The sequence below is a fragment of the Rhineura floridana genome, chromosome 2 (assembly GCF_030035675.1).
Source record: "Rhineura floridana isolate rRhiFlo1 chromosome 2, rRhiFlo1.hap2, whole genome shotgun sequence".
NCBI lineage: Eukaryota > Metazoa > Chordata > Lepidosauria > Squamata > Rhineuridae > Rhineura > Rhineura floridana.
Genome location: NC_084481.1, coordinates 1,277,206 through 1,290,769, shown reverse-complemented (window position 1 = coordinate 1,290,769; position 13,564 = coordinate 1,277,206). Strand labels below are relative to the sequence as shown.

Genomic DNA, 13,564 nt, shown 5'->3' with positions numbered 1-13,564 from the left:
TTGACTTCCGGGAAGGGTGGCTTAGCCTGTGCTGCCTCTGAGTCGAGCTCTCGTCTCAGAAGAAGCTTTTTCAGTTCTAAAATCAGTCAGAACGTTCTTTTTGACTGGTAAAGATTTTCTCCCGGGCAGGGAGAAACGTAGAGATTAACCACAAAGCCTGTTTTTGTTGGGAGGACTGGATTTCATTAATTTATGAGAGAAAGTTCAGCCAGCAATGCGGACAGACTTCCATCAAGCTCTTTCTGATTAAGCGACACGTTTATCTTTTCTTCAAAGAAAAACGGAACTTAACAGGCAAGCATCCTTCTTTCTATATTTTTTTTTTATTTGGTTTAAATTGTTGCAGCAAAAAAGAGATTTGTCAATGAATCAGCTATAAAGAACATCTGGTGAGTTATAACTCTTCTCTTTTACTCACGAAATTAAGGAGGAAAGAAATCGAAAAAAGCTTATCTTTGTTTTTATTGCAAAAAGCTGGCCTGGAGGTGCATTCTAAAGATACTAACAGAAGAGGGATTTCTATTTCGAGGAGGGGAGAAAATAAATAAATTTGATTTATGAATTTTGGAGTATTATATGTGTGGGACTATTTTTTTTATTATTTATTTATTTGGTCTATTTCATTTTGACGAATCTGCTTGTTCACGACGCCACTAACTGTTTGAAGCTGGGAACTAAATTTGTTTTGTTTTTCTGAACATATAAGAGATAAGACACTGATGTCAGCAAGCCTGGAATATTAACCCAATTGTGGCTGAAATAATTTTTTGTTTTTGTGGTTCTAAGAATGGCAACCAGGGAAGTGACTGAGACCATGGAAGAAATTATGTTTCAGAAAATAATGAGTGAGATTGAGATAACGAAACAAACCCTGAGACAGGGTAGACAGGAGATGAAAATTGAATTTAGCAAAATGACGCAGGAGTTTAAAGAAATAGGGGATTCTGTGAGAGAGGAGTTTGATGGGATTAGAGATGAGAAAAGAAAAATTAAAGGGAAGATACAAGCCCTGGAGACTGGAACAAATATGGAATTGGAAAAAGATCTGGAGTTTACGGATGTTAGAAATAAAGTTTACTGTTTGGAATTCAACGTTGTCTCCGAAGAAATTAATGAAGATATTAGTGATAAAGTTATCAATGTCTTGGATAATTTTCTTGACTGGAATGATGTGATGGGGCTTGACATAGAAAAAATCTATGGAATTAACTACAAATATGTGACAATGGAAAAACTCTTAAGAGATGAGCCAGTGCATTTTGTAAAAAAGAAGAGCAGAGATGTGACTTTACAACAATATTTCAGCAACATATTCAGAATTGATGGCAAGGACATATTTGTGATGGGGGAAATTCCCATCAGACTCTTGTTATATGACTATGGCTATGACAACAAGATCATCATGGGATACTGATAATGGATGAATGGATACTGAAACCACTGGATTTAACAGGACTATTGAAGATGGAATTAATATTGATAATGGAAGAATGGTTATGGAAATTATTGGACCTAACAGATTTGACAAGATGGATTAATTGATATGTTTATTTGGACTATGGCTATGACAACAAGATTATTATGGGATACTGATAATGGAAGAATGGCTATTGAAATTATTGGACCTAACAGATTTGAATCAGATGGATTAAGCGACATGTTTATTTGGAGAAAAATTGAAAGATATCTCTCTCAAGGAACTGAAACCTCTCTTTGACTTTTTGTGGAAAGAATAAAGTAATGTTTATGAGATTTGATGATTAATTAAGATAACTACTGGAGGAAAGTGATTTTATAATATAATTTTAGAGACAGGATTGTTATATATTGTAGACCTATAACTGATCTGCGACAAATCGGAAGTCAACATTTTATTTTATTGTTTAATTGTTTTTGTTTTGTTTTGTTTTTTGTCTTTGAAAATTTGAATAAAAATTAATGATAAAAAAAAGAACCTTATCGCTTTATTGTTAGTGGCAGCCTGGATGGGAATAGTGGCTAACTGGAAGGGCATATCTCCACCTGGTGGAATGGGATGGCTGGGAAGGATTTGGCACATAGCTCTTTCCGATCACCTGACACGACACAGGAGAGTTGTGAGGGGCTCTGGTAGACATAATAGTTTTGATGAGACTTTGTTCCCGTTCTTCAGATGTGTTAATGGGGGAGAGCCTGAACTGTGTCCACTATTTACTCAGTCGACATTTTGAAGAGGCTGCATCAATGGACCTGAATTACTCCGACATGATTTGGGGTCATATGCTATATTATGTATGAAATGACCCTCTGTATACACCAGAATATTTAATGGTTTGTCATGTTTATTGTTAATTTTGAAAACAATAAAATTATTGTAAAAAAAAGGTACATCACAGTAAGCATAGCAGACTCTTCTGCTAAGCCAAGAGAGGGTTGGGAAGGCAGTCATGTCATGAGTTCCTTGTGGTGCTGTTAGTTGGAATAAGGGTTAAGAATGTTGCCTTGTAATAGTGCAGCACCAACAGTATTTTGTGGCTCCCTTTAAAATCTCAGATTAGTCCACCTCTAACAATACAAAAGGTCGCTTCATTTAAAATCATCTTCATTTATACAGAGGCAGAAGGGGGAGGGGCGTGTTTGTCTTTGTCTGTGTGTGTGTGTGCATGTCTGCATATGTAGAATAAAACAATTTCTACCCATGCGTTTGAAAGGGTGGGCCGGGGTGGGGGAAGAACGTGTGGCTTCCCTAAGGGTGGACCTGGGGGTGAAAGTCCCAATGATTTACTTTGGGGAGATGTGAAGTCTCAAAAAACAATCTTAAAGGGGGGGAAGCCAGCCCATTAATTCCTTTCAGCGGATAGGCCTAGGCTCCGAATGTCCCCATGCTTCCTGAAAGGTAGATGCAGCCACTGAAATTCTCCACGCCCATCAGATGGGTAGACCTGGGCGCCAATCAGCCCCAACGCATTCCGGTGGGTAGACCTTGCCTCTGCAATTGCAGATACTAGACCTACCTGCCAGCTTTGCCAATGGGTGGACCTGGAGTCACTGTTATAAATTGCCCAAACACGGGCAGAGCTGGTGGCCAAAAATCCCAGTAAATTCCCTCTTTAGCCCTGATGCCCTCCAAAGGTATGCAAAGATTTCCCAAGGGTAGAAACACCTAAGTCCACCTAACTTCTTTTACAAAGTAATACCTGCATTACCAGAGAGTAGGAAAGAGAGATCAAAGGAAAGCAATAAGGAGCATGAGTTTACTTTTAAATATTTACTTTTTTTTTTTAGGGGAATGTCTATATTCTACAATTAACACCATGCAGTAGGTCAGGGGTCAACAACCTGTTGCTTGTGGGTGCCATGGGGCCTGCAAAGGCCTTCAGTGGTGTCTCTATCAGCAGCCCAGAATCTGAGCTTCCTTTTTAAAAAAAATGAAAGTCTTTAGCTCTCCTAGAAATAAATTATGGAGCAAATGTGCAGGTACACTTTTAAGTGATTTATGTGAAGTGAGCCAGTTTGGCTGTTTGTGCCTGTCAGTGCTATGAGACAATGAGTGAAGTCAGAGCTGTGATTGATAAGTGAGTTGTTTGGACACCAAGCAAAAGGAATCCCTGGTGCTGTTTTGTCCTCCCACCCCTTTTAGTGCACTTTCCCTGCTTCTCTCTTTTTGCTATATCTTGGAATCTCCATAGTTTGCCCTTCCTTTTTCCCAGCAACCAGGATGCATCTTTCCTGTGCTGGGTTCACCTGAGATCAGATAATGCCTAGACAATAATAATAAATTGCAAATACTACTACACAATTAGTGTGGGTGAATGTTAAAGAATCCCCCTCTCCCCAAAAGGTAAAAGTGAAAACTTTGCAAAGAGGCTTAGGCATGTCTCCTGCTGTGCAGGAGCTAAAGACCAGGGACTCATTAAGAATTCACTGTATAGATAAATTACAGTACAATGGTATATGTGTCTACTCAGAAGTAAGTCTCTTTGTGTTTAATGGAGCTTACTTCCAGGTAAGAGGGTACAACAGGATGGCAGCCTAGACTTTGGTTTAGGACTGGCATTAGAGGGAAATAGGGTTCTTGTGCCTTTAACAGATGTATGACAGACAAAAATTCAACAGGTCAAGCCTTTTCTAGTATGGAAATATAATTATGGGAAAAGCTTCACCATGACCACTCTCTAATTCTGTGCTATCCCATGCCCCTGTGGCAGCCATTTGAAATGTGCCCTGTGGTCCAAAAAGGTTGGTGACCTCTGCATTAGGTACTAAACTCAACAAAATGCAGTACTGAAATGTGGATTATCTGTTTGAAAACAAATTTATTTTCCTTATGAGTGAAATTTTTGGCATTTTACTGTTGTATTAAACATTTACCTTGCCAGTATGACACCCACCCAAGTTACTTATCTGTTAAAATTAATCTTGTTTAATTAGTTGTTTGCCACTATAGGCTCCTTCTGGGAGGAAGGGCGGGATATAAATTTAATACATAAATAGATATTAAATCACATGTAATGCCATGCAGTTAACTTCTTAAAAAGTATCTGGCATTTATTACACTGACCTCAGCTGCTTTTTGAGTTTGGGAATTGTCCATCCTACTGTTGGTATATCTGCTCTTGGCACTTGGAGGGATCAATAGAACCCAGTTTCCCCTTCCCTCAGCTTGGCATGGGAGTTCTGGGTGCACCTCCAGTATTCCTACCCAGCTCTCTCTATTGCACATAAGAACATAAAAAAGCTGTGCTAGGTCAGGCCAAAGGCCTATCTCATTCAGCATCAGTTCGCACAGTGGGCAAGCAGATGCTCGTGGGAAGCACACAAGCGGGACATGAGTGCAACAGTGTACTCTCCCAACAACTGGCATTCAAAGGCAAAGTACCTCCAACACTGAGGTAGAACATAGCCAGTGTGGCTAATAGCTATTGACAGCCTTGTCCAAATTGGTAACCATCATTGCATCTCGTGGGAGTGAATTCCATAACCATTAAATTAACAATGCACTGTGTTTAACTGTGTGCTTAAGATTCAAGTAACCTACACGAGATCAAAAGGGAGGACTGGATGGGCATACAGGAGGTGGCACATGGTCTTCCCAATCTCCATAATGGCCCAGCACCGTTGGCACTTGCACCAAGAGAGAAAAGTGGGGAACTCTGCTATATAGTCATCATTGTCCAGATGGGTCTTTTCCCCACATTTGGATGGATCATGTACCAACCCCATTTTCTTTTCTTTTTTTTTTAAAAAAAGAAGTTGAAACCTAAATTAACCATAGTAACAGCCAGAATGGATTCCTCCATGTATGGGGAAATTAAATAGACCTCTGTAAACATCCGCAATGATCTCTGCCCAGGGGTACGTACCACAATGAAGCATGCCTTGGTTACATCCCGCTTAGACTACTGTAACGCGCTCTACGTGGGGCTGCCTTTGAAGACTGTTTGGAAACTTAAATTGGTACAAAGAGCTGCAGCCAGAGTGCTAACCGGGGCTGGTTACAGGGACCATACAACTCCCCTGTTACAACAGCTCCACTGGCTGCCAATTTGTTTCCGGTCACAATTCAAAGTGCTGGTTTTGACCTACAAAGCCCTATACGGCTCAGGTCCAGACTATTTGACAGATCGTATCTCCCTACATGAACCTGTCCGGGATTTGAGATCTTCAGGTGAGGCCCTTCTTGTGTTCCCCACACCTTCGCAAGCACATATGACACGGACACGAGATAGGGCCTTTTCGGTGGCCGCCCCTAGGCTGTGGAACTCCCTTCCAAGTGAGGTGCGATCAGCTCCCTCCTTGCCGTCTTTCCGGCGACAAGTAAAGATTGTTTTATTTCAACGGGCATTTGGGATAGAGAACGACCAGGATTAAGTGTCATAGGTTTGGTGATTACATTATATGATTTTATTATTTTAAATTGTCCGCTGTTTTTAACCTATATTTTATGGTTTTAATTTTTCTCATAGTTTAATTCTTTTTTAATTGTATACTTCTGTATGTTTTAATGGTATTGTTTTTAGTTGTAAGCCGCTCTGAGTCCTATTGGAAAAAGGGCAGGGTCGAAATAAAGTTTATTATTATTATTATTATTATTATTATTATTATTATTATTATTATATAGAACAGTTCCACCAGCAAATTGGATTTTATGCTCCTTTTAGTTTAATGAGCAGTTTGGTGCTGTGCCTGCTGGTTTGGAAAAGTATGTTTGGTGCATGTAGTTCTTGTTATTAGGGTTGTTAGAGGTGGAACCCGCAATCTTGCAGAGTATTCTACCTCATAAAGTGAGTGCTCCTGTTGAGGAGTCCAGCCAGTTTGGAACAGAAACCTTGGATGGGTGGTGGAGTTTTGGGATGACAGAAGGATTCCCCCCATTCCTCTTGATTGCAGCCTTCCCCTCCATATCTCTACATAGAGTAATGGATTAATATTGACTCTTGGAAGATCGTGTGTGTGCCCCCTCATTTTTTTAAACTCGGGGAAATATAGAATGCAGGCCTGGAATCCACAGGGAAATCTGCAGATAGCAAACACAGCATGTCCCCGATACGTTTGAGTGTATTCACGCTTCCGCTCACATCCATAAACATATATTTCACTGTGAATCACTAGATTGGTGTATATAGCTACATAGACAGACTGTTCTCAAAATATTATGGTTTTCTTTTAGGCAGACTGATGAGCAAAGATGAATCCAGGGAACCTAAAGATGGAGATGATAAGGTTGAAGAGGAAGTTACAGAGAATAGTGACAGAAGCCATTCTTTATTTCCAAAAAAGAGAAAACTGGGCACAGTCTGTTACGATTCAGAGATTGAATTTATCCAAACCACTGGGAAAAAGAAATCATTGCATGTAAAAGCTGGAGGTCAACCAACTGTGTAAGTTAAAGTAGCACTTCTAAGGGTTCCCATTCTTTATTTGGGAAGACTTGGCTATTCAAGCTCTCCCCAAGTACAGTGAACTCAAAGTAAAGCTGAGCACTCTTTTTTCAACCTTCCTAGTAGTTTTACTAGCATTGCCATCATTTTTTCCTGTCCTCCTCCTCCCTCACACTTTCTCCTAGCCCACTTGGGACTGAATGGCTGGCTTTATCAGATGCTGACCTTGACCCTAGTCTTGTCTGCCTTATTCAGCAGTCAGCCTTCTGAGTAGGGTCACTTCTGTATTTTGTATAGTTCCTTTCCAGTATTCCTGGCATCAAAAAATGCTAATAGCAACAGTAGTAGTCAGCATGGTGGTATCTTTTATTGGACCATTTCTGGAAACCTTTCAAGCTAGAAATAATCTTTCACGTCTCTACTGAACTCATATAGAATACAGCGTAGCAGATGCAGTAACTGAAACATACAGTCTTGATAACCAGCAATTAACAGTACAACAGAAGCTGTCATCTGGCCCTAGAATACATTAAATATCACAAGTATAACTATGTGGATGAACGCAAGCAGCTGTTACAACTTGAATGTACAAAAAATTATGGAGGACATCTTATAATTAATAGTTCATTATTCTCATGTGACTTCATCTTCTTCAAACCATAAAACTGAAAGCCATGAAGGATTTTGAAGGCTTAATCCTAGTTAATCCTAGTTCCCCCTCATTTATCTGAGGTTACAGAGGTTAGATTTATATATGCTTTTTAAAAAACTATTTTTTTTTATTTAGAGACAAGCAGGTTAACTGTTAGCTTGCTTTAAGATTGTATGATAAGAAATCCTCAAAGTATAGAAATTGTGATATGCTGCTAAACTCTAGGAGCTTCTACCTTGCAAAGCTTCCATATAATGTTTGGTACAGAACTTGCTTTGTGTTTTTGAAATGGTAAAATTGATCAGAAAAATATTTTATAATTAATTGTGTGTGTTGTATAAAATCCTGTTTCCATTTTTTATTAGAATTCAGAACAACAACTATAACAGTATTTGGAGTTACCAAGGTGTCACAAGACCGAAAACCAGAACATCTATTCTTCAGAGTCATCGGAGGCAACTAGTAAAAATTCCAAATTTATTTTTAGCCTTCAGGGAGTCCTCACTTGCTTTCAGTTGACTCCTAATCTCTTCAAATCTATTATATTTTTTTTCCAGATATTAATGTGATTTGGGGTACTAGAACAGAGTGATTACACCCTCCCTTCCCCCTCTTTACCCATGTACAATGCATGCTCCTGACAGCAGCTGCCTCTCAGTGAGATTCATTCTTTGCATTTGTGAGAAGGAATGGGGTGGTGCACACTCTTCTATTATGAGATATGTGTAGATAAATCTCAGTGTAGCCCCAAAGGTGCTGCTGGTGCTGCTCATCTTCTCAATCTCTATAGGCTAAGGGATAAGAGAGGGTGGATAAAATCTTTTCTTTAGTACTTCTTCAGTCTATCCCATGAAAAGGGAGCCTAGTGGGCAGGAAATGTACATTACTGTAACATTTCTACAGGCATGCTCTCTGCCCTAGGGAAAGTTGCTACAGTAGACAGTGAGTTGTATCAAAGCATCGTAGAGTTGGAAGGGGTCTATAAGGCCATCAAGTCCAACCCCCTGCTCAATGCAGGAATCCAACTTCACGCATACCTGACGGGGCTGTCCAGCTACTTCTTGAATGTCTTCAGTGTTGGTTCCATTGTCGTATGGCTCTAACAGTTAGGAAGTTTTTCCTGATGTCCAGTCGAAATCTGGCTTCCTGCAACTTGAGCCCATTATTCCGTGTCCTGCACTCTGAGACGATCGAGAAGAGATTCCGGACCTCCTTTGTGTGACCTTTCATGTACTTGAAGAGTGCTATCATATCTCCCCTCGGTCTTCTCTTCTCAAAGCTAAACATGGCATATTCTTATTCTGAAGGCTAAACATGCCCAGCTGTTTCAGTCTTTCCCCATAGGACTTTGTTTCCAGTCCCCTGATCATCCTCGTTGCCCTCTTCTGAACCTGTTCCAGTTTTTCTGCATCCTTTTTAAAGTGCAGTGTCAGAACTGGATAACAGTACTCAAGATGAGGCCTAGCCCATGCCAAATAGAGAGGAACTAGTACTTCACACCATTTGAAAACTATACTTCTGTTAATGCAGCCTAATATAGCATTTGCCTTTTTTGCAGCCACATTACACTGTTGGCTCATATTCAGCTTGCGATCAACAATTCCAAGATCCTTCTCACATGTCGTATTGCTGAGCCAAGTATCCCCCATCTTATAACTCTGCATTTGGTTTATTTTTCCTAGGTGTAGAACTTTGCACTTGTCTCTGGTAAATTTCATTCTGTTGTTTTCAGCCCAATGCACCAGCCTATCAAGATCACTTTGAATTTTGTTTCTGTCCTCCAGCATATTACCAGTCCCTCCCAATTTTGTATCATCTGCAAATTTGATATGCATTCCCTGCACCTCCTCATCCTAGTCATTAATAAACTGTTGAAGAGCACTGGACCTAGGACCAAGCCCTGTGGTATTCAGCTTATTATCTCCCCCCAGTTGGAGAAGGACCCATTGATAATAATTGTAGTGAAAGCGGGGAGCCCTTCCCTGTCTGCTCTCACCGTCCCAGGAGTCAATCCCCAGCCTTGGGCAATTGATCCCAGCAAATCCTAGTTTGCCAAGGTTGTGCACGCTCACACCAACCCTGCAAGGTAGTACTGCCACCACCCTTCAACTGGTTAGCTACTCTGGGGCGAAGGGAACCCCAGAGCCCACTTAAACACCTGAGCCTCTCAGGACCAGAGTCTGGATACACTCCTGGTCCCTTCTGAAGTCTTAGGTAAAACGTTTCTCTGTTACACAGTAGTTGTGGTCAAATGGCAAGGACTGAATTTAGGAACTGACCCCTCTCTTTGGAATGAACACACGTTGGTTTAAAATAATTAGAGTTTATTAAAAAAAGAAAATAAGAAAAGCATAGAAGGTTACAAAAACAAAAGGGTGCACAAAAGTAAGTTTATTAGCAAATTGGATCCTGATACCATACGCCCAAACGGGTAAGGTTTCAGTAAGAAACAAAAGGTAAAAGAAGTTCCTTTGCACAAATCAAAATAACAAAGCTTTCTGCCTAAGCTATACTTACAAAGCATAGGATCTCTCAACGGATAGCTTTCGTCCCCTCAGGGAGTTGCGAGTCAGGATGGAAAGGGAGCCACAACAGAGCGTCACCAAAGGCAAGGTGGTGCTCCGAAGTGGGACTGCTAACCCAGAATTCTCTTCTTATGGATGAAAAATCTCCCTCCCAGCCGGAGACAATTACCCAATTAACCTTTTCATCAAAAGGATGAAAAAACTATGTTCCCACAGCACCTGGCGCCTCCTCTTGGTTTCCCATAACAAAGCAAGGAGTTTTACGGCCTTGACGGAACCAGGCCCCTTCCACTGGTGAGAAGGTGAAAAACCACTGTAAGCTGATGTTGTAAAAATCACCAAGTCACAGTGATGAAAGAAAATCAAAGGTTTAACTGCTTGCTAGTAAGTTAACAAAAAAGATGTCAAGGGGAAGAGTTCCCCACAAGGCTTTGGGATCCAGCCATTTTAAATGCAGGCCAGGGCAAGGCTGGAAAGCTGGCATTGACAATAATCACTCTTTCTGTATGATTCTGTAGCCAACTGTGGATCCACCTGATAGTTATTCCATCCAGCCCACATTTAGCTAGCTTGCTAATCAGAATATCGTGGGGCACTTTGTCAAAAGCTGTGCTGAAGTCGAGATATATTACATCCGTGGCATTCCCACAGCCTACCAGGGAGGTTACCTGATCAAAAAATGAGATAAAGTTAGTCTAGCAGGATTTGTTCTTGACACATCCATGTGTCAAGTAATCTAGTAATTCTAGTAATCACTGCATCAAACTAAATTATAATCAGAGTAGACTCTTTGAAATTAATGGACATGACTAACTTAAGTCATTGATTTCAGTGGGTCTGCTCTGAATGTGACTTAGAATATTCATAGAATGGTTACCTCTTTTGAGGGAGGAAATTATTTCTATCACACACTTTCTTAGGACTCTGTATTTTCAAAATCCAGAGCATAAATAAAATACCCTTTATTTCCAGATCACATTTTCAAGTCATTTTGTATAACAGCATGCAAAGCATTGGGCTCTGAAAAGCCCAATTACTCACAATATCACACTGACAAAAGGAAGTGTAGGCATTTGGCAAAGAGCAAAAGACTGATTATGAATTCATTTCTTTTGAGGGAATTACTGATGCCAGTTCAGATGAAGAGGAGAGTCCCATGTGCCAGGAATCAAGAAGAAGAAAAGCACCTGGTACAGCCAAGAAAGGCGATGGACGTAAGTTTACAGCTCTGAGTTTTGTATTCACATAATTAACATTAATTTCTTTGACCCAAGCTGTTAAACACACATTTGCTTCTTTCATACCGATGAATTCAGTGGTTTGATTTAATTTAGAGAATTAGTACTTCAAATTTTTATTCACTGGTAAAAACAAATTGCTTGCCATGAAAACATGCTCAAAAATATCTGACTACATCATAGCTGAAGACCCTCCGTGGCGCAGAGCGGTAAGCGGCGGTAACGCAGCCGAAGCTCTGCTCACGGCCAGAGTTCGATTCCAACGGAAGGAGGAAGTCGAATCTCCGGCAAAAGGGGCCGAGGTCCACTCAGCCTTCCATCCATCCGTGGTCGGCAAAATGAGTACCCGGCATACGCTGGGGGGTAAGGAAAGGCCGGGGACGGAACTGGCAATCCCACCCCATATATATGGTCTGCCTTGTAAACGTTGGAAGACATCACCCTAAGAGTCGGAAACGACTCGCACTACAAGTGCGGGGACACCATTACCTTTACATCATGGCTATCCAGAAAATGGTGGAATCTATTGCCGTTTGGCTTCCCAAGTAGAGCAAGGGTTAAGGTGGATGAAAGGGGCAGGGTTTGTGATGCAGCAACATAAATATAGGGGAGAAAAATCACTGTGGTATTTTGCAATTCTCTCTTCCTGTCCAGGGCACCTGGCTGTAAACTGACTGACAAGACAGGAATTCCTTTTCCAACTGCCACTGTTGTTTATTGCTGAGGTGGAAGTGATTGAATGATTGGGATGATGCAATAAGTGAGAAAACTTGTGACAAAACCAGTCAAACATGGGCAAGCACTCACTTTGCATTTGTGATGGTGGCAAAGACACCTTGCTTCTCCACCATAATTGTGCTTGTTTTTCCAAGTGGTGTGGCATGTTTTACAACTTGGCCTGGAGGGGGAGCTGGAGGGACCCGAGGATACCTGCTGTGCCCAGTTTGCAAAGTACTTGGTGGATAAAATTGTTTCTGTTCCTACGTGGACTCCTCTGTATAGGCCAGTTCTAGAAGTATCTGGCTTGCTCTTATCCAAGTGTGGTGGATGTCTTTTAGGTTGTGTAGCCTGACAAGATAAACCGGGGTCTTGGAGAAGTGAGGCCTACCGTTTGCACATGTGATCCTGTCATTTTTGGCTCACTGAACTGGTCAGAGCAAGGGAAGCTACCCTTTCAGGGGGGAGGTCAAGGCAATAAATGCCTTGCCGAGAGAGTATGTTTAGAATTGTTTTGAAAGACTCTCTGATAAGTTAGGCCTAAAGATGTATTTAGGAAGCAGGCTTGGGAACAGAAATAGAGGGAAATCATTGGATCAATATCTGGACTACATATGCATCAGTGGCTAGCTCTTTGAAAGAAATGGCATTAAAGATAATGCAATGATGGTATATGACTCCAATTAGAATGGCTCAGATGACCAGGTCATCTTCTTGGGCCTGCTGGAGAGGGTGTGGGAAAGTAAGCTTGTTTCGCCATGTGTGGTGAGATAGTAAAAAAAAAAAAAAAAGGATTTCCGAACAAGAGGAAACTTAACAAAACCACAGGGCAAACCATACAGTTTACACCTGAATTAGCTTTAATGAATTTTTTTGTTGGGGTGAATTTAGAGTTGTATTATTTTATTTTATTTTATTACATTTCTAGACCGCCCTATAGCAGAAAGCTCTCAGGGCGGTGTACAACAAATAAAATCACAATTAAAATATGAGCAAGTGTGGAAAAATATATATATAGTACAATTATAAAACATTAATAAAATTGCCATTGAGATTTATAAATTAAGATCATATTAAGTTTAGAATGTTAAATTAAAATATTTAAAAATTTACAAAATTTAAAAAGCCTGGGCGAAAAGGTAAGTTTTTACCTGGCGCCGAAAAGATAACAGAGAAGGCGCCAGGCGTATCTCGTCTGGGAGGGCATTCCATAGTTCGGGGGCCACCACCGAGAAGGCCCTAGATCTAGTTGTTGATCTCCGGGCCTCTTTATGGGTTGGGACCCGGAGAAGGGCCTTCGACGTCGAGCGTAGTGAATGGGTAGGTACATAGCGAGAGAGGCGCTCCATCAGGTATTGCGGTCCAATGCCGTTTAGGGCTTTATAGGTAAGAACCAACACTTTGAATCTGGCCCGGAAACATATCGGTAGCCAGTGCAGCTGCGCCAGGACAGGTGTTATATGGTCAAATTTCTTTGTCCCAGTGAGAACTCTGGCTGCAGCATTTTGCACTAGCTGAAGTTTCCGAACCGTCTTCATAGGTAGCCCCACATAGAGTGCATTACAGTAGTCC

The 13,564-nt window shown here is 41.0% G+C and overlaps 1 protein-coding gene across 1 annotated transcript in view; it reads left to right on the top strand.

Annotated features, from left to right (window-relative positions):
- The window catches only part of SETDB2 (SET domain bifurcated histone lysine methyltransferase 2), a 130,886-nt gene that overhangs the window by 26,653 nt on the left and 90,669 nt on the right, over window positions 1–13,564 (top strand). The window contains exons 9-11 of the mRNA XM_061607501.1: window positions 6,650–6,860; window positions 7,878–7,974; window positions 11,155–11,251. Coding sequence (XP_061463485.1) covers window positions 6,650–6,860; window positions 7,878–7,974; window positions 11,155–11,251 — 405 coding nt within the window. The remainder of the gene's footprint in view (window positions 1–6,649; window positions 6,861–7,877; window positions 7,975–11,154; window positions 11,252–13,564) is intronic.